This window comes from Taudactylus pleione, unplaced genomic scaffold, assembly GCF_031769625.1.
Source record: "Taudactylus pleione unplaced genomic scaffold, aTauple2 ptg002033l, whole genome shotgun sequence".
Classification (NCBI taxonomy): Eukaryota; Metazoa; Chordata; class Amphibia; order Anura; family Myobatrachidae; genus Taudactylus; species Taudactylus pleione.
The window spans coordinates 47,449-68,317 of record NW_028286428.1 but is presented as its reverse complement, the minus strand read 5'-3'; the positions used below and the strand labels follow the sequence as shown (position 1 = coordinate 68,317).

General features: G+C 52.9%; 1 protein-coding gene across 2 annotated transcripts in view; it reads right to left on the bottom strand.

The window, feature by feature from the left end:
* LOC148435715 (leucine-rich repeat and calponin homology domain-containing protein 4-like) overlaps positions 1-20,869 on the bottom strand; it is a 57,323-nt gene that overhangs the window by 7,701 nt on the left and 28,753 nt on the right. For both annotated transcript variants that reach the window (XM_088465593.1, XM_088465592.1), the window contains exons 10-17: positions 17,650-17,808; positions 16,921-16,971; positions 11,652-11,688; positions 11,065-11,116; positions 10,909-10,983; positions 9,942-10,039; positions 9,684-9,821; positions 9,525-9,602 (exon numbers count right to left, since the gene is read on the bottom strand). In XM_088465593.1, coding sequence (XP_088321719.1) covers positions 9,525-9,602; positions 9,684-9,821; positions 9,942-10,039; positions 10,909-10,983; positions 11,065-11,116; positions 11,652-11,688; positions 16,921-16,971; positions 17,650-17,808 — 688 coding nt within the window. The remainder of the gene's footprint in view (positions 1-9,524; positions 9,603-9,683; positions 9,822-9,941; positions 10,040-10,908; positions 10,984-11,064; positions 11,117-11,651; positions 11,689-16,920; positions 16,972-17,649; positions 17,809-20,869) is intronic.

Sequence of the window (20,869 nt, the reverse complement as noted above, 5' to 3'; positions counted from 1 at the left end):
GACGCCACAGGCAACAGAGGAGGGAGGGCGAGAGAGAGAGAGGACGCCACAGGCAACAGGGGAGGGAGGGCGAGAGAGAGTACGCCACAGGCAACAGAGGAGGGAGGGCGAGAGAGAGAGAGAGGACGCCACAGGCAACAGGGGAGGGAGAGAGGACGCCACAGGCAACAGTGGAGGGAGGGCGAGAGAGAGGACGCCACAGGCAGCAGGGGAGGGAGGACGCCACAGGCAACAGGGGAGGGAGGGCGAGAGGACGCCGCAGGCAACAGGGGAGGGAAGACGCCACAGGCAGCAGGGGAGGGAGGGAGGGCGAGAGGACGCCGCAGGCAACAGGGGAGGGAGGGCGAGAGGACGCCACAGGCAACAGGGGAGGGAGGGAGGGCGAGAGGACACCACAGGCAACAGGGGAGGGAGGGCGAGAGAGAGAGGACGCCACAGGCAACAGGGGAGGGAGAGAGGACGCCACAGGCAACAGGGGAGGGAGAGAGGACGCCACAGGCAACAGGGGAGGGAGAGAGGACGCCACAGGCAACAGAGGAGGGAGGGCGAGAGAGAGAGAGGACGCCACAGGCAACAGGGGAGGGAGTGCGAGAGAGAGGACTCCACAGGCAACAGGGGAGGGAGGGCGAGAGAGAAGACGCCACAGGCAACAGGGGAGGGAGGGAGGACGCCACAGGCAACAGGGGAGGGAGGGCGAGAGGACGCCACAGGCAACAGGGGAGGGAGAGAGGACGCCACAGGCAACAGGGGAGGGAGAGAGGACGCCACAGGCAACAGGGGAGGGAGAGAGGACGCCACAGGCAACAGGGGAGGGAGAGAGGACGCCACAGGCAACAGAGGAGGGAAAGAGGACGCCACAGGCAACAGGGGGAGGGAAAGAGGCCGCCACAGGCAACAGGGGAGGGAAAGAGGCCGCCACAGGCAACAGGGGAGGGAAAGAGGCCGCCACAGGCAACAGGGGAGGGAAAGAGGCCGCCACAGGCAACAGGGGAGGGAGGGCGAGAGGACGCCACAGGCAACAGGGGAGGGAGGGCGAGAGGACGCCACAGGCAACAGGGGAGGGAGGACGCCACAGGCAGCAGGGGAGGGAGGGAGGGCGAGAGGACGCCACAGGCAACAGGGGAGGGAGGGCGAGAGGACGCCACAGGCAACAGGGGAGGGAGGGCGAGAGAGAGAGGACGCCACAGGCAACAGGGGAGGGAGGGCGAGAGAGAGGACGCCACAGACAACAGGGGAGGGAGGGCGCGAGAGGACGCCACAGGCAACAGGGGAGGGAGGACGCCACAGGCAGCAGGGGAGGGAGGGAGGGCGAGAGGACGCCACAGGCAACAGGGGAGGGAGGGCGAGAGGACGCCACAGGCAACAGGGGAGGGAGGGCGAGAGGACGCCACAGGCAGCAGGGGAGGGAGGGCGAGAGAGAGGACGCCACAGGCAACAGTGGAGGGAGGGCGAGAGAGAGGGACGCCACAGGCAGCAGGGGAGGGAGGGAGGACGCCACAGGCAGCAGGGGAGGGAGGGCGAGAGGACGCCACAGGCAACAGGGGAGGGGAGAGAGGACGCCACAGGCAACAGGGGAGGGAGAGAGGACGCCACAGGCAACAGAGGAGGGAAAGAGGACGCCACAGGCAACAGGGGAGGGAAGAGGCCGCCACAGCAACAGGGGGAGGGAAAGAGGCCGCCACAGGCAACAGGGGAGGGAAAGAGGCCGCCACAGGCAACAGGGGAGGGGAAGAGGCCGCCACAGGCAACAGGGGAGGGAAAGAGGCCGCCACAGGCAACAGGGGAGGGAGGGCGAGAGGACGCCACAGGCAACAGGGGAGGGAGGACGCCACAGGCAGCAGGGGAGGGAGGGAGGACACCACAGGCAACAGGGGAGGGAGGGCGAGAGAGAGGACGCCACAGGCAGCAGGGGAGGGAGGGCGAGAGGACGCCACAGGCAACAGGGGAGGGAGGGCGAGGAGGACGCCACAGGCAACAGGGGAGGGAGAGAGGACGCCACAGGTAACAGGGGAGGGACAAAGGACGCCACAGGCAACAGGGGAGGGACAGAGGACGCCACAGGCAACAGGGGGAGGGACAGAGGACGCCACAGGCAACAGGGGAGGGAAAGAGGACGCCACAGGCAACAGGGGAGGGAAAGAGGACGCCACAGGCAACAGGGGAGGGAAAGAGGACGCCACAGGCAACAGGGGAGGGAGAGAGGACGCCACAGGCAACAGGGAGGGAGAGAGGACGCCACAGGCAACAGGGGAGGGAGAGAGGACGCCACAGGCAACAGGGGAGGGAGGACGCCACAGGCAACAGGGGAGGGAGGACGCCACAGGCAGCAGGGGAGGGAGGGAGGACACCACAGGCAACAGGGGAGGGACAGAGGACGCCACAGGTAACAGGGGAGGGACAGAGGACGCCACAGGCAACAGGGGGAGGGACAGAGGACGCCACAGGCAACAGGGGAGGGACAGAGGACGCCACAGGCAACAGGGGAGGGAGGGCGAGAGGACGCCACAGGCAACAGGGGAGGGAGAGAGGACGCCACAGGCAACAGGGGAGGGAGAGAGAACGCCACAGGCAACAGGGGAGGGAGAGAGAACGCCACAGGCAACAGGGGAGGGACAGAGGACGCCACAGGCAACAGGGGAGGGACAGAGGACGCCACAGGCAACAGGGGAGGGACAGAGGACGCCACAGGCAACAGGGGAGGGAAAGAGGACGCCACAGGCAACAGGGGAGGGAAAGAGGACGCCACAGGCAACAGGGGAGGGAAAGAGGACGCCACAGGCAACAGGGGAGGGAAAGAGGACGCCACAGGCAACAGGGGAGGGAGGACGCCACAGGCAGCAGGGGAGGGAGGGAGGACACCACAGGCAACAGGGGAGGGAGGGCGAGAGAGAGGACGCCACAGGCAGCAGGGGAGGGAGGGCGAGAGGACGCCACAGGCAACAGGGGAGGGAGGGCGAGAGAACACCACAGGCAACAGGGGAGGGAGAGAGGACGCCACAGGCAACAGGGGAGGGAGGACGCCACAGGCAGCAGGGGAGGGAGGACGCCACAGGCAATAGGGGAGGGAGGGAGGACACCACAGGCAACAGGGGAGGGAGGGCGAGAGAGAGGACGCCACAGGCAACAGGGGAGGGAAAGAGGACGCCACAGGCAACAGGGGAGGGAAAGAGGACGCCACAGGCAACAGGGGAGGGAAAGAGGACGCCACAGGCAACAGGGGAGGGAAAGAGGACGCCACAGGCAACAGGGGAGGGAAAGAGGACGCCACAGGCAACAGGGGAGGGAAAGAGGACGCCACAGGCAACAGGGGAGGGAAAGAGGACGCCACAGGCAACAGGGGAGGGAAAGAGGACGCCACAGGCAGCAGGGGAGGGAGGACGCCACAGGCAGCAGGGGAGGGAGGGAGGACACCACAGGCAACAGGGGAGGGAGGGCGAGAGAGAGGACGCCACAGGCAGCAGGGGAGGGAGGGCGAGAGGACGCCACAGGCAACAGGGGAGGGAGGGCGAGAGGACACCACAGGCAACAGGGGAGGGAGAGAGGACGCCACAGGCAACAGGGGAGGGAGGACGCCACAGGCAGCAGGGGAGGGAGGACGCCACAGGCAGCAGGGGAGGGAGGACGCCACAGGCAGCAGGGGAGGGAGGGAGGACACCACAGGCAACAGGGGAGGGAGGGCGAGAGAGAGGACGCCACAGGCAACAGGGGAGGGAAAGAGGACGCCACAGGCAACAGGGGAGGGAAAGAGGACGCCACAGGCAACAGGGGAGGGAAAGAGGACGCCACAGGCAACAGGGGAGGGAAAGAGGACGCCACAGGCAACAGGGGAGGGAAAGAGGACGCCACAGGCAACAGGGGAGGGAAAGAGGACGCCACAGGCAACAGGGGAGGGAAAGAGGACGCCACAGGCAACAGGGGAGGGAAAGAGGACGCCACAGGCAACAGGGGAGGGAGGGCGAGAGGACGCCACAGGCAACAGGGGAGGGAGAGAGGACGCCACAGGCAACAGGGGAGGGAGAGAGGACGCCACAGGCAACAGGGGAGGGAGAGAGGACGCCACAGGCAGCAGGGGAGGGACAGAGGACGCCACAGGCAGCAGGGGAGGGAGGGCGAGAGAGAGGACGCCACAGGCAACAGGTGAGGGAGGACGAGAGAGAGGACGCCACAGGCAGCAGGGGAGGGAGGGAGGACGCCACAGGCAGCAGGGGAGGGAGGGCGAGAGAGAGGACGCCACAGGCAACAGGGGAGGGAGGGCGAGAGAGAGGACGCCACAGGCAATAGGGGAGGGAGGGCGAGAGAGAGGACGCCACAGGCAACAGGGGAGGGAGGGCGAGAGGACGCCACAGGCAACAGAGGAGGGAGGGTGAGAGGACACCACAGGCAACAGGGGAGGGATGGCAAGAGAGAGAGGACGCCACAGGCAACAGGGGAGGGAGGGAGGACGCCACAGGCAACAGGGGAGGGAGGGCGAGAGGACGCCACAGGCAACAGGGGAGGGAGGACGCCACAGGCAGCAGGGGAGGGAGGGAGGGCGCCACAGGCAACAGGGGAGGGACAGAGGACGCCACAGGCAACAGGGGAGGGACAGAGGACGCCACAGGCAACAGGGGAGGGACAGAGGACGCCACAGGCAACAGGGGAGGGACAGAGGACGCCACAGGCAACAGGGGAGGGAAAGAGGACGCCACAGGCAACAGGGGAGGGAAAGAGGACGCCACAGGCAACAGGGGAGGGAAAGAGGACGCCACAGGCAACAGGGGAGGGAAAGAGGACGCCACAGGGGAGGGAAAGAGGACGCCACAGGCAACAGGGGAGGGAAAGAGGACGCCACAGGCAACAGGGGAGGGAAAGAGGACGCCACAGGCAACAAAAAGGTTGACGCGAGTGAGAAAATGGAAAAGGAACCAGCAGAAGGGAGGCAGCAGTAATGTGTGAGGGAAACAGGCGCAGGAGAATGTGTGGCAGGGTACAGCGGGTATGCCACGAGAAAGATGCAGGGCATAACGTGTATGCCACGAGAAAGATGCAGGGTACAGCAGGTATGCCACGAGAAAGATGCAGGGTACAGCGGGTATGCCACAAGAGATGCAGGGCACAGCGGGTATGCCACGAGAAAGATGCAGGGTACAGCGGGTATGCCATGAGAAAGATGCAGGGTACAGCGGGTATGCCATGAGAAAGATGGATATGAAATAAACAGGATAATGTAATGGAAAGAAATGTGGAGGGAAAAAAGCAAATAAATAAAGATATCTGTTATTACATGAAAGCATTAGCTGAGCGCACACACAACATATAATATATATACATGTATACCACTCTGCACTGCTAACTCCTGCCCTTAGGAGACAAGTACAATATTGGACACGTGCCTGGGAAAGGAGTCTCTCCATCTCCATCACACTATAACATGCACTCGGAGGGCAAGACACCAAGGGCTGCTCCACATGCGGCCTTCCCCATTCATACTCACTACTACACAAAGCTACGATACAAAGTTCTCTTATTGCCCACATGGGTTCCCATACCTACACAGCTGGCACCTCACATGTATAACAAAGCTCTAGGACAATATGCTCTGTGTACAGTCACCGCTGCGCACACAGAACGGCCCCCGGCATTTGGAGATGTGCTGGGTTCTTTGCAGTACAAGTAGCACTTCGCAGAAATGCCATGGAGACAGGACATAGATCTCCCCGGGCGTTAGTAAGTATTCCATGGTATGATGAACCCAAGGAGCTGTGTGATTGCAGGGTGAGGTCAGGAAGGATTGTTCCCCGATGAACGCACACTCAACTAGTTTTTATTGATGATTTTTGCGTTGGATTAATTATTATTGTGTAGGACTAATAGTAGAGCTAGATGGACATAAGTCTCGCTAAACAACCATGTAAACCTGTGAATCAAGGTATAAGCTCATCAACTGACCACTAATAGGTATACCATAGACAGTACCCACACACCACTAATAGGTATACCATAGACAGTACCCACACACCACTAATAGGTATACCATAGACAGTACCCACACACCACTAATAGGTATACCATAGACAGTACCCACACACCACTAACAGGTATACCATAGACAGTACCCACACACCACTAATAGGTATACCATAGACAGTAACCCACACACCACTAATAGGTATACCATAGACAGTAACCCACACACCACTAATAGGTATACCATAGACAGTAACCCACACACCACTAATAGGTATACCATAGACAGTACCCACACACCACTAATAGGTATACCATAGACAGTACCCACACACCACTAATAGGTATACCATAGACAGTACCCACACACACCACTAATAGGTATACCATAGACAGTACCCACACACCACTAATAGGTATACCATAGACAGTACCCACACACCACTAATAGGTATACCATAGTCAGTACCCACACACCACTAATAGGTATACCATATACAGTACCCACACACCACTAATAGGTATACCATATACAGTACCCACACACCACTAATAGGTATACCATATACAGTACCCACACACCACTAATAGGTATACCATAGACAGTACCCACACACCACTAATAGGTATACCATAGACAGTACCCACACACCATTATAAAAAAGGTATTCCACAGACAGCAGCCACACACCACTAATAGGTACCATATATACTCGAGTATAAGCCGAATTTTTCAGCACATTTTTTGTGCTGAAAAAGCACCCCCTCGGCTTATACTCGAGTCATGCCCGCATGGTACGCAGCTGAGTAGCGTACCATGCGGGCCGCGGTGCAGCTGTGTCACTGTGACGGACGGAGTTCGGTCAGCGCTACACAGCACAAACACACAGCCGCCGGAGCCGGCAGCTGTGTGTTTGCTGTAATCAGCAGCCGCTGAGAGTCTGTCAGACTCATCGGCTGCTGCTGCTCCCACTGCAGGAGCCATCTTCCGGCTCCCGCAGTGGGTAATGGGAGAGACGTCATGACGACGTCTCTCCCATAATGCAAAGCGGCCGGAGGAGCCAGTAGCAGCGTCGGGACCAGGAGCGGGGTTTCAAGTAAGTGTTTTTTTTTATCTTTATTACATCTCTCTCTACTGGGGGGGGGGGCTACTACTGGGGGCAGTACCAGGGGGGGGATTACTACCAGGGGGGGATATTGCTACTTGGGGCACTACCAGGGGAGGGATTAATACTGGGGGCACTACCAGGGGAGGGGGGGGTATTACTACAGGGGTACTACCAGAGGGGGAATATTACTACTGGGGGCACTACCAGGGGAGGGATTAATACTGGGGGCACTACCAGAGGGGGAATATTACTACTGGGGGCACTACCAGAGGGGGAATATTACTACTGGGGGCACTACCAGAGGGGGAATATTACTACTGGGGGCACTACCAGGGGGGGAATATTACTACTGGGGGCACTACCAGAGGGGGAATATTACTACTGGGGGCACTACCAGAGGGGGAATATTACTACTGGGGGCACTACCAGGGGAGGGATTAATACTGGGGGCACTACCAGGGGAGGGATTAATACTGGGGGCACTACCAGGGGAGGGATTAATACTGGGGGTACTACCAGGGGGGGGGTATTACTACAGGGGCACTACCAGAGGGGGAATATTACTACTGGGGGCACTACCAGGGGAGGGATTAATACTGGGGGCACTACCAGAGGGGGAATATTACTACTGGGGGCACTACCAGGGGAGGGATTAATACTGGGGGCACTACCAGAGGGGGAATATTACTACTGGGGGCACTACCAGGGGAGGGATTAATACTGGGGGCACTACCAGAGGGGGAATATTACTACTGGGGGCACTACCAGAGGGGGAATATTACTACTGGGGGCACTACCAGGGGAGGGATTAATACTGGGGGCACTACTACTTGGGGCACTACCAGAGGGCGAATATTACTACTGGGGGCACTACCAGAGGGGGAATATTACTACTGGGGGCACTACCAGAGGGGGAATATTACTACTGGGGGCACTACCAGAGGGGGAATATTACTACTGGGGGCACTACCAGGGGAGGGATTAATACTGGGGGCACTACTACTTGGGGCACTACCAGAGGGGGAATATTACTACTGGGGGCACTACCAGAGGGGGAATATTATTACTGGGGGCACTACCAGGGGTGGGATTAATACTGGGGGCACTACCAGGGGGGGGGTATTACTACTGGGGGCACTACCAGAGGGGGAATATTACTACTGGGGGCAGTACTACCAGGGGGGGTATTACTACTGGGGGCACTACCAGAGGGAGAATATTACTACTGGGGGCACTACCAGAGGGGGAATATTACTACTGGGGGCAGTACTACCAGTAGCTGCTGCATTTCCCACCCTAGACTTCTACTCGAGTCAATAAGTTTTCCCAGTTTTTTGTGGTAAAATTAGGTACATCGACTTATATTCGGGTCGACTTATACTCGAGTATATACGGTATATGATAGACAGTATCCACACCATTAATAGGTACGGCATAGAGAGTACCCACACACCATTAATAGAGATAGAATAGGCAGAACTCAGACACAATTGACATACCAATGTGCAAAAGGCAGTATCGGTACACCAATATTAAGTATATAACTGGCAGTACCAGTGAATCTGTACACCAATGATAGGTATAGAATAGGCAGTAGCCGTACACTAATGATAGGTATAGAAGGGGCAGTAGCCGTACACTAATGATAGGTATAGAAGGGGCAGTAGCCGTACACTAATGATAGGTATAGAAGGGGCAGTAGCCGTACACTAATGATAGGTATAGAAGGGGCAGTAGCCGTACACTAATGATAGGTATAGAAGGGGCAGTAGCCGTACACTAATGATAGGTATAGAAGGGGCAGTAGCCGTACACTAATGATAGGTATAGAATGGGCAGTAGCCGTACACTAATAATAGGTATAGAAGGGGCAGTAGCCGTACACTAATGATAGGTATAGAAGGGGCAGTAGCCGTACACTAATGATAGGTATAGAAGGGGCAGTAGCCGTACACTAATGATAGGTATAGAAGGGGCAGTAGCCGTACACTAATGATAGGTATAGAAGGGGCAGTAGCCGTACACTAATGATAGGTATAGAAGGGGCAGTAGCCGTACACTAATGATAGGTATAGAACAGGCAGTAGCCGTACACTAATGATAGGTATAGAACAGGCAGTAGCCGTACACTAATGATAGGTATAGAACAGGCAGTAGCCGTACACCAATGATAGGTATAGAATAGGCAGTAGCCGTACACTAATGATAGGTATAGAATGGGCAGTAGCCGTACACTAATGATAGGTATAGAATAGGCAGTAGCCGTACACTAATGATAGGTATAGAACAGGCAGTAGCCGTACACTAATGATAGGTATAGAACAGGCAGTAGCCGTACACTAATGATAGGTATAGAACAGGCAGTAGCCGTACACTAATGATAGGTATAGAACAGGCAGTAGCCGTACACTAATGATAGGTATAGAATAGGCAGTAGCCGTACACTGTACCAGGCAGTAGTATAGTTACCTCCGGCACGCCCAGTCTCCGGCAGGCATCCAGAAAGCTGTCCACATTCTTCCTACACTTAACAGGGTTGAGTTTTGGCTGAAAGACAATAAGGCGATGTAAGCAGGGGGTATAGACGCCCTCCCCAGGGTCTCACCAGTGTCAGGGGGGTCATCGTACCACAGCAGGTGAGGGCACGTTGATGAATGGGATGGAGCGGGGGCGCAGGTGATTCAGCAGCTGGCAGAGTGCGACGCCGTTGGCAAGGCTCTCGCACAGGGGCTCCTCTAGGGTGATCTTCAGCCGAGATTCAATGTCCTGAGAGGGGGAAGGCAATAACCAAATCACCTGCAGGTAGCAATATAGGCAGTGCAGATGCCAAAGCATAAAGATGGCAATGTCAGGAGACAGCTGGGAAGCCATAGAGAAAGGGCATACCTTGCGGAGCTGTGATAGTAACGCCTTCTCATCGGGGGGAGGCCGAGAACATCGTAACCGTACCGGACTGCACTGATCTGCCGAGCTCTGCTCCGAGCCTGGGGAATAAAGGGGGACACTACAGCAGGTGTCACACACAAAGGGGGCTGGATGGGTGGGAGAGCTGCTCTGCTCCGAGCCTGGGGAATAAAGGGGAACACTACAGCAGATGTCACACACAGAGGGGGCTGGACGGTGGGAGGGTTGCTCTGCTCTGAGCCTGGGGAATAAAGGGGGACACTACAGCAGGTGTCACACACAGAGGGGCTGGATGGTGGGAGAGCTGCTCTGAGCCTGGGGAATAAAGGGGGACACTACAGCAAACGTCACACACAGAAGGGGCTGGATGGTGGGAGGGCAGCTCTGCTCCCAGCCTGGGGAATAAAAGGGGGACACTACAGCAGGTGTCACACACAGAGGGGCTGGATGGTGGGAGAGCTGCTCTGAGCCTGGGGAATAAAGGGGGACACTACAGCAAACGTCACACACAGAAGGGGCTGGATGGTGGGAGGGCAGCTCTGCTCCCAGCCTGGGGAATAAAAGGGGGACACTACAGCAGGTGTCACACACAGAGGGGCTGGATGGTGGGAGAGCTGCTCTGAGCCTGGGGAATAAAGGGGGACACTACAGCAAACGTCACACACAGAAGGGGCTGGATGGTGGGAGGGCAGCTCTGCTCCCAGCCTGGGGAATAAAAGGGGGACACTACAGCAGATGTCACACACAGAGGGGGCTGGATGGTGGGAGAGCTGCTCTGCTCAGAGCCTGGGGAATAAAGGGGGACACTACAGCAGGTGTCACACACAGAAGGGGCTGGGTGGAGAAAGGGTAGGTATATGGGAGAGGAGTGTGCAGGAGCAGGCGGGGCAGATAAGCTTATACAGCAGTCAGTGTGCGATAACGGATGTGGGAGAAAGGACATAGTCACCTGAGGTGTTTCGGACAGCTCCACGGGAGTAAGATCGGAACAGGAAACTGTTGGGTTTCTGAGTCGGAGATGGCTCTGAAAGAACAAATGGAGACAGTCAGCTAAACACAGGGGGTCACCAGCTCCGACCAGCCGCAGAGACGCCAAACAACAGACCTGTGGGCAGGAAGGTAGGCTGGGCCAGGCTCTGTGTATTACTCCGACATCCCTACAAAAATAAAAGTGTGATCAGATAAAGCCTCACAGTGCTTCACCAACCAATGAGAGCAAAGATGTATCTCCTCCAACCAATGAGAGCAAAGATGTATCTCCTCCAACCAATGAGAGCAAAGAAATCTACTCCAACCAATGATTAGTAATGAGTAAAAATTAACTTCCTGACAACACTTACTATTGGTCAGATTAATGACTCAGGGGGGGGCAGGGGAAAGTTATTCCAGTGTTCGCTGTGTAACAGGACAGAACAAGCCGGTGTATCTGCCTGTATATAACCTGCAGCTGTGTAACATGGCTCTCCCATTATTTACATGTCCCCCATCACAGATCAAGGCTCTCCCAGTAGACCCCAAGGTTATGGATCTTACGTGCCCCATACGCCACTTACAAATATAACAGCAAGTAACAGCTGCTCCCCAATAAGCAAACATCTCGCCTTTCTATGCCTCCCAATGCCCCATGGTAACCCATGATGCTACGTCTGTGCCTGCATCGAACACCAGGCCCATATCTGTTCCCACAGTTACCTGACTCAGGACTCTGGCGCAGTTATCAGACGGGCCACTAGGTGGAGAAGAAAGACACAAAATTAACATCACAGTATTTCATATGTACATAGTGTTTCTGTAAGATCTCTATAGCCAAGAAAAAAGGTGCAACAATTACATAATGCGAAACAGAAATCCTATGTATGTGTGTGCACGAATGACAGTATATATATTCCAGGACCTGTTATATAGATAAATGTTGGGAATGTAAGTGTGGATGATGGGAGTTATGCTCCCGAGAAAACACACTCTGTAATATAGAGGAATGGAAGACTATCTGTATATACACAGGCTGTGACCAGCAATAGTTACTAACCAGCATCATATATACCCAGCACTGTGCCTAATGGTAACAAGACACGTCCACCTGTCATTACTCTGTATATACACAGGCTGTGACCTGCAATGTTACTAACCAGCATCATATATAACCCAGCACTGTGCCTAATGGTAACAAGACACGTCCTCCTGACATTACTCTGTATATACACAGGCTGTGACCTGCAATGTTACTAACCAGCATCATATATACCCCAGCACTGTGCCTAATGGTAACAAGACACGTCCACCTGACACTACTCTGTATATACACAGGCTGTGACCTGCAATGTTACTAACCAGCATCATATATACCCAGCACTGTGCCTAATGGTAACAAGACACGTCCACCTGACATTACTCTGTATATACACAGGCTGTGACCTGCAATGTTACTAACCAGCATCATATATAACCCAGCACTGTGCCTAATGGTAACAAGACACGTCCACCTGTCATTACTCTGTATATACACAGGCTGTGACCTGCAATGTTACTAACCAGCATCATATATAACCCAGCACTGTGCCTAATGGTAACAAGACACGTCCACCTGACATTACTCTGTATATACACAGGCTGTGACCTGCAATGTTACTAACCAGCATCATATATACCCAGCACTGTGCCTAATGGTAACAAGACACGTCCACCAGACACTACTCTGTATATACACAGGCTGTGACCTGCAATGTTACTAACCAGCATCATATATAACCCAGCACTGTGCCTAATGGTAACAAGACACGTCCACCTGACATTACTCTGTATATACACAGGCTGTGACCTGCAATGTTACTAACCAGCATCATATATAACCCAGCACTGTGCCTAATGGTAACAAGACACGTCCTCCTGACACTACTCTGTATATACACAGGCTGTGACCTGCAATGTTACTAACCAGCATCATATATACCCAGCACTGTGCCTAATGGTAACAAGACACGTCCACCTGACACTACTCTGTATATACACAGGCTGTGACCTGCAATGTTACTAACCAGCATCATATATAACCCAGCACTGTGCCTAATGGTAACAAGACACGTCCACCTGACATTACTCTGTATATACACAGGCTGTGACCTGCAATGTTACTAACCAGCATCATATATACCCAGCACTGTGCCTAATGGTAACAAGACACGTCCACCTGACATTACTCTGTATATACACAGGCTGTGACCTGCAATGTTACTAACCAGCATCATATATAACCCAGCACTGTGCCTAATGGTAACAAGACACGTCCACCTGTCATTACTCTGTATATACACAGGCTGTGACCTGCAATGTTACTAAGCAGCATCATATATTACCAGCACTGTGCCTAATGGTAACAAGACACGTCCACCTGACATTACTCTGTATATACACAGGCTGTGACCTGCAATGTTACTAACCAGCATCATATATACCCAGCACTGTGCCTAATGGTAACAAGACACGTCCACCTGACATTACTCTGTATATACACAGGCTGTGACCTGCAATGTTACTAACCAGCATCATATATAACCCAGCACTGTGCCTAATGGTAACAAGACACGTCCACCTGACATTACTCTGTATATACACAGGCTGTGACCTGCAATGTTACTAACCAGCATCATATATAACCCAGCACTGTGCCTAATGGTAACAAGACACGTCCACCTGTCATTACTCTGTATATACACAGGCTGTGACCTGCAATGTTACTAACCAGCATCATATATACCCAGCACTGTGCCTAATGGTAACAAGACACGTCCACCTGACATTACTCTGTATATACACAGGCTGTGACCTGCAATGTTACTAACCAGCATCATATATAACCAGCACTGTGCCTAATGGTAACAAGACACGTCCACCTGTCATTACTCTGTATATACACAGGCTGTGACCTGCAATGTTACTAACCAGCATCATATATACCCAGCACTGTGCCTAATGGTAACAAGACACGTCCACCTGTCATTACTCTGTATATACACAGGCTGTGACCTGCAATGTTACTAACCAGCATCATATATAACCAGCACTGTGCCTAATGGTAACAAGACACGTCCACCTGACATTACTCTGTATATACACAGGCTGTGACCTGCAATGTTACTAACCAGCATCATATATACCCAGCACTGTGCCTAATGGTAACAAGACACGTCCACCTGTCATTACTCTGTATATACACAGGCTGTGACCTGCAATGTTACTAACCAGCATCATATATACCCAGCACTGTGCCTAATGGTAACAAGACACGTCCACCTGACATTACTCTGTATATACACAGGCTGTGACCTGCAATGTTACTAACCAGCATCATATATACACAGCACTGTGCCTAATGGTAACAAGACACGTCCACCTGACATTACTCTGTATATACACAGGCTGTGACCTGCAATGTTACTAACCAGCATCATATATACCCAGCACTGTGCCTAATGGTAACAAGACACGTCCACCTGTCATTACTCTGTATATACACAGGCTGTGACCTGCAATGTTACTAACCAGCATCATATATACCCAGCACTGTGCCTAATGGTAACAAGACACGTCCACCTGACATTACTCTGTATATACACAGGCTGTGACCTGCAATGTTACTAACCAGCATCATATATAACCCAGCACTGTGCCTAATGGTAACAAGACACGTCCACCTGACATTACTCTGTATATACACAGGCTGTGACCTGCAATGTTACTAACCAGCATCATATATAACCCAGCACTGTGCCTAATGGTAACAAGACACGTCCACCTGACATTACTCTGTATATACACAGGCTGTGACCTGCAATGTTACTAACCAGCATCATATATAACACAGCACTGTGCCTAATGGTAACAAGACACGTCCACCTGACATTACTCTGTATATACACAGGCTGTGACCTGCAATGTTACTAACCAGCATCATATATACCCAGCACTGTGCCTAATGGTAACAAGACACGTCCACCTGACACTACTCTGTATATACACAGGCTGTGACCTGCAATGTTACTAACCAGCATCATATATACCCAGCACTGTGCCTAATGGTAACAAGACACGTCCACCTGTCATTACTCTGTATATACACAGGCTGTGACCTGCAATGTTACTAACCAGCATCATATATACCCAGCACTGTGCCTAATGGTAACAAGACACGTCCACCTGACATTACTCTGTATATACACAGGCTGTGACCTGCAATGTTACTAACCAGCATCATATATAACCCAGCACTGTGCCTAATGGTAACAAGACACGTCCTCCTGACATTACTCTGTATATACACAGGCTGTGACCTGCAATGTTACTAACCAGCATCATATATACCCAGCACTGTGCCTAATGGTAACAAGACACGTCCACCTGTCATTACTCTGTATATACACAGGCTGTGACCTGCAATGTTACTAACCAGCATCATATATACCCAGCACTGTGCCTAATGGTAACAAGACACGTCCACCTGACACTACTCTGTATATACACAGGCTGTGACCTGCAATGTTACTAACCAGCATCATATATACCCAACACTGTGCCTAATGGTAACAAGACACGTCCACCTGACATTACTCTGTATATACACAGGCTGTGACCTGCAATGTTACTAACCAGCATCATATATAACCAGCACTGTGCCTAATGGTAACAAGACACGTCCACCTGACATTACTCTGTATATACACAGGCTGTGACCTGCAATGTTACTAACCAGCATCATATATACCCAGCACTGTGCCTAATGGTAACAAGACACGTCCACCTGACATTACTCTGTATATACACAGGCTGTGACCTGTAATGTTACTAACCAGCATCATATATACCCAGCACTGTGCCTAATGGTAACAAGACACGTCCTCCTGACATTACTCTGTATATACACAGGCTGTGACCTGCAATGTTACTAACCAGCATCATATATAACCCAGCACTGTGCCTAATGGTAACAAGACACGTCCACCTGTCATTACTCTGTATATACACAGGCTGTGACCTGCAATGTTACTAACCAGCATCATATATAACCCAGCACTGTGCCTAATGGTAACAAGACACGTCCACCTGACATTACTCTGTATATACACAGGCTGTGACCTGCAATGTTACTAACCAGCATCATATATAACCCAGCACTGTGCCTAATGGTAACAACTAGCAGAGATTTCAAGCAGAAGTCCCATTCAGTAGACAGTGACAGTAAAGCTGGGTACATAGTAAATAATGTGGGTACTCAGCGATGTTGCAGACGATCCCAGCGCTGACATAGCGGGTGGTCCGTACGCACTGGGCAATCTGGTGCCCGACATTCTCCTCCCCCCCATAGTGCTGCATGGGATCGTGAAACGCATAGCCTGATCTTACATGCTGCACATGAGGCGATGAGGGTGACGACCCCACGGGAGCGCACACTACACGATGTACTGCGTACACACTACACATTTTTAACGATGTGTGTGAATCGGCTCCATCGTTAAAGATATCGTATAGGGGCCTTTAGGCCGGGTACACATCAGAACAACGCATATACCAGCTGACCCGACGCCCGATGGAAGGATCTATCGGTCGGCAGTACACACAGCACGATCCGGTGTACGACCGCACGATATAGCCATCGATCCTACCCTCACCTGCAGGCTGTCATCAGCGACGTCTGCCCATCTGACGTGCGGCACACTGAGGACTAATGTGAAGGCACAATTGGGCGCACACATTAGACGACATGGGCAATATGTTATCAGATACATGGCAGAATAATTTGTCACCAACTATATCGTCTCATGTGTACCCGGCTTTAGAGAGATTTTAGGTAGAAGCTATAAACCCGCACCCCCTCCCCATGAACACAGAGTACGCTGTACAGCGTGTCCTACACTGCCTGGGTCATATAGTGACCCCCCCCCTCACTCAGCGCTGCCACTATACTTACTTCACCACCTCACTCTGAGCCGAATATGTGCAGGGCGGGAGCTTCTGCAGGCTGTAATTACAATTATAACAGAGAGACACAGACAGGTGACATGATCCGTCTATTACTGTCAGTATATGGACATACAGGAAAAACCATCAATTGCACAAAACATTTGGATGTAGAAACTCAAGTATAGATGTGCGCTGTATGCCAGAATCTTCCTGCATTAGAGGAGTCTGACACCTTAGTGCTGCTGGGGACCTGCACCTTCCACTGTATAACCCTCAGTATGCACCTTCCTGCTGCCCCCATTCCCCTCCTCACATCATGTCACTGCCCCTGTCACATGCAGCCCTGTCCTCACTGACCACTCACTCATATCCTGATATACTCTGTGCTGCTGGGGACCCTGCTCCTCCCACTATATAACTCTCAGTCTGTGACTTCCACCTGCCTCCATTCCCCTCCTCACATCATGTCACTGCCCCTGTCACATGCAGCCCTGTCCTCACTGACACATCACTCATCTCCTGATATACTCTGTGCTGCTGGGGACCCTGCTCCTCCCACTATATAACTCTCAGTCTGTGACTTCCTGCTGCCTCCATTCCCCTCCTCACATCATGTCACTGCCCCTGTCACATGCAGCCCTGTCCTCACTGGCACATCACTCATCTCCTGATATACTCTGTGCTGGTGGTAGAACCTGTACCAATAAATATATAACGCTCAGCCTGTGGCTCTCACCTGTCCTTCCTATCCATAGACGGTCTCCGCAGGTTCTCCTGCCTCTGCTGAAGCTGCTGCCGCTCTCTCTCCCTCCAGATAAGCAAGGTCTCCGGCCGGCGTCTCTCTTCTGTGGTCTGGTCTGATCGTGTGCACGGCGATGGCGGAGAGGGCGCTGGTCTGTATGTAAAATACAATTGCTGGGTGTAAGAGAGCAACATTGCTGAGTACGTGGGTGGCGGGATTAATGTCATTATCTCAGGACCCCGTCCCTTTGGTGGAGAGGAGAGAGGCAGTCACGTAGGACGTAATCCGCGGACGCAAAGCACAGGAGCCAGACGAGAAACATCGGAGACATTTTTATATTAAAATATTTTATACTTTTGTAACGTGGCCAAATCAGCGGCTATCACCTCGTGTCAGCGGCACCTACACCCCGAGAGCACCAGGAGCTAGGCCAGCGCCATCATTTACACGTGTCCCAATACATCTTTGCTGCAGTCACGCTGAAAAGCTCCTCTTGGCGTGTCAGGTTTGCGCGAGACTCTGCTTGCGCTGGGCGTATTTCTTGCATTTTTTTAGCCAAATAACAAGAGATATGGTAAGAACTTACCTTTGTTATCTCTGTTTCTACGAAGTCCATAGGGTCCACAGGGTTGACCTTGGGGTATAGGTTGGGAACCAAATCCGGGCACCACGCAGTTAAAGCTTTTAGCTCCCAGGATGCACTGGGTCCACTCTCCCTATAACCCCACCCCCAAGCCAGAGGCACCTCAGTTTGTAAGTAGCCAAAGGCCGGAGGAGGAGAGAAAAAGAGAGAGAAAACTGGAACACTCAATAACCATACTCACCGAAATGGGAGACGGAAAACCGGTGACCAGCCACACAGCCCATATGAAGCCAGGTGCGTCAGGGCGGGCGCCCTGTGGACCCTATGGACTTCGTAGAAACAGAGATAACAAAGGTAAGTTCTTACCATATCTCTTGTTTTCTACTTCAGGGTCCATAGGGGGTCCACAGGGTTGACCTTGGGGATGTCCCAAAGCAGTTCAACCAAGGGTGGGGACGCTCCTGTGCTGAGAGGAGAATCCGTCGCCAAAAAGGAAGCATCCTGAGAGGCAAAGGAAACCAATGCCTAGAACCTTAAAAAGGTGTGGACAGAAGACCACGTGGCCACCTAGTAAGGCAAAACAGCCGAGGCGCCACAGCGAGCCGCACACGAGGGTCACATGGCCCGAGAAAAAACAAGCATCAACAACAGGAAGGCCTACCCATGGGTAGGCCCCTGAGGAAGACCTACGAGGCCATCCAGCCAACATTTGGTTATAGGCCGGCCATCCTTTCCTGTGAAAACCAGAAATCTCAGACCACCAATAAGGAGTCCGATTTCCGTAAGGAACCTGAACGGATCACATAAATCCAAAGAGGCCAGACCACAGTCAATGAGGCCACACCAGCCGAGAGGACTGGAGACAGAATGGCCGTACCATAAGTTCCAGAATAATATGGAACCTGAAAACCACTAAGAAGAAACACAGGGCGAGAGCAACTCCCACCCTGACATGATGCCCTCCAGAAGAGGGAGCCACATGAGAACGCTCCCAATTCAGACACTCTCCTGGTTGATATAAACACCCTGAGAGAAAGAGAGAGCCTAAGCAATAGACCATGTAATGGCTATCACAACCAGCGGTTCCATTGACTGTCCCTGGAGGTAACGAAGAACCACTACTTACTCCCAAGGAGTCCCTAGGGAGGACAAATGGAGGCATAATCAAGAAAACACTCCAAAGGATGAACTGGATACCAGAGTGAAGCAATTCCATATCTTAACCATACTGACAGTGTAGAGATCCGCACTGTCAGGAAGACCAGGCCAAGTGTGAAACCCAAGCCAGCCGGAAGGAATGCCAGAATATCTGGAAATCCTGGACACCGGAGGATTGTATCGACAGGTACAATACCATAAGATTTATGGCTGCCACAGTTTGTGGTAGGTCCCAGCAAAAGCTGATCCATGTGCTCTAATCATTCCAACGATGACAAAGCCAGGGAAGCCGTAAGACCACTGTAAGGACACAGTCAAAGACAAACGACCCAGGTCCAAGGCAAAACCAAGGACCCTGAGACAACAGGTCCGGGCAGTGAAGCATCAGGGATGGAGTATCGATGTAGAGACTCCGAAGATCCAAGTACCCCTGACATCTGGGGCAATCAGGAGCCACCAGCAGGAAAGCATCTCCGTCTCGATTGAAAACACTTCCAAAGACCTCGAGGAAGAAGGGAGACCGGAGAACACAGGTACACAAAGTGGAAGGACCACTTCACCGACAAAGAGTCGCTGAAGGTTGCTTCAGAATCCCCAGAGCTGGACTGTAACACCATAGTGTGATAAAGTCAGAAGGCCATGAGGGTCACCTCAGGGGGGGCCCCCCTGCTCACCAGGAGATGAAACCTCTCTTGGGGAAGAGACTAGTCCCCGGGATGCACGTCGTGACGGCTGAGGACTCCCGCTTCCCAATGGAGAGCTCCTGAAATGAACGCTGCCGAGATGGTCGGGAGGAGACCCTCGGACTATGTCCGAATATGTGACATACCTGTCATTGCCACCCAACGAACAGTGTTGCTAAAAAGGAAGCCACTGTCCTGACCCTGTCGGACTGAACCTTTTCAGGTTCACCGGGAAACAAGAGTTATGCCAGAGTAAGTTAATTGACAGGGTGGAATCGACAGACGTCCAACTGCACTGAAAAGGATTCGGTCCAGACACTGTCCCTAGCAAAGAAAACCCTGGACGAGATGGCCATAGCCACCCGGACAGGGACCGACTTGCCTCCGGAGAGAGCATCATCGTTTGAACAGTTATCCGACAGAAAAAACTCATTCCATCTGGAGATGAGCCAATTATGGAAAGGCCTGGAATGGAACTGAGCCCATTCCACCATGCATCCCAGAGTGTAAAGACATCTGTCGACTGCGCAGACAACCATGTACTCCTAATGGAAGAGAGGAGATTCCGTCTTACGCCAGAAGAATTCTCAGATTCTGAGAATCCAGCAGGGATCCTAGATGAAGAATACCCAGAGAGGGATGCAGGGAGGACTTTTTCCCCGTTGATTAAACGTCTGCACCCTGAAGAAGCCACAGTCATCCTGACCTGGCCGTAAAGTACCCCGGTGATCCCGCTAAGAGCAGGAGGCCGTCCAGGTACAGGAGCATTGGGATATACTGAACAGAAGAA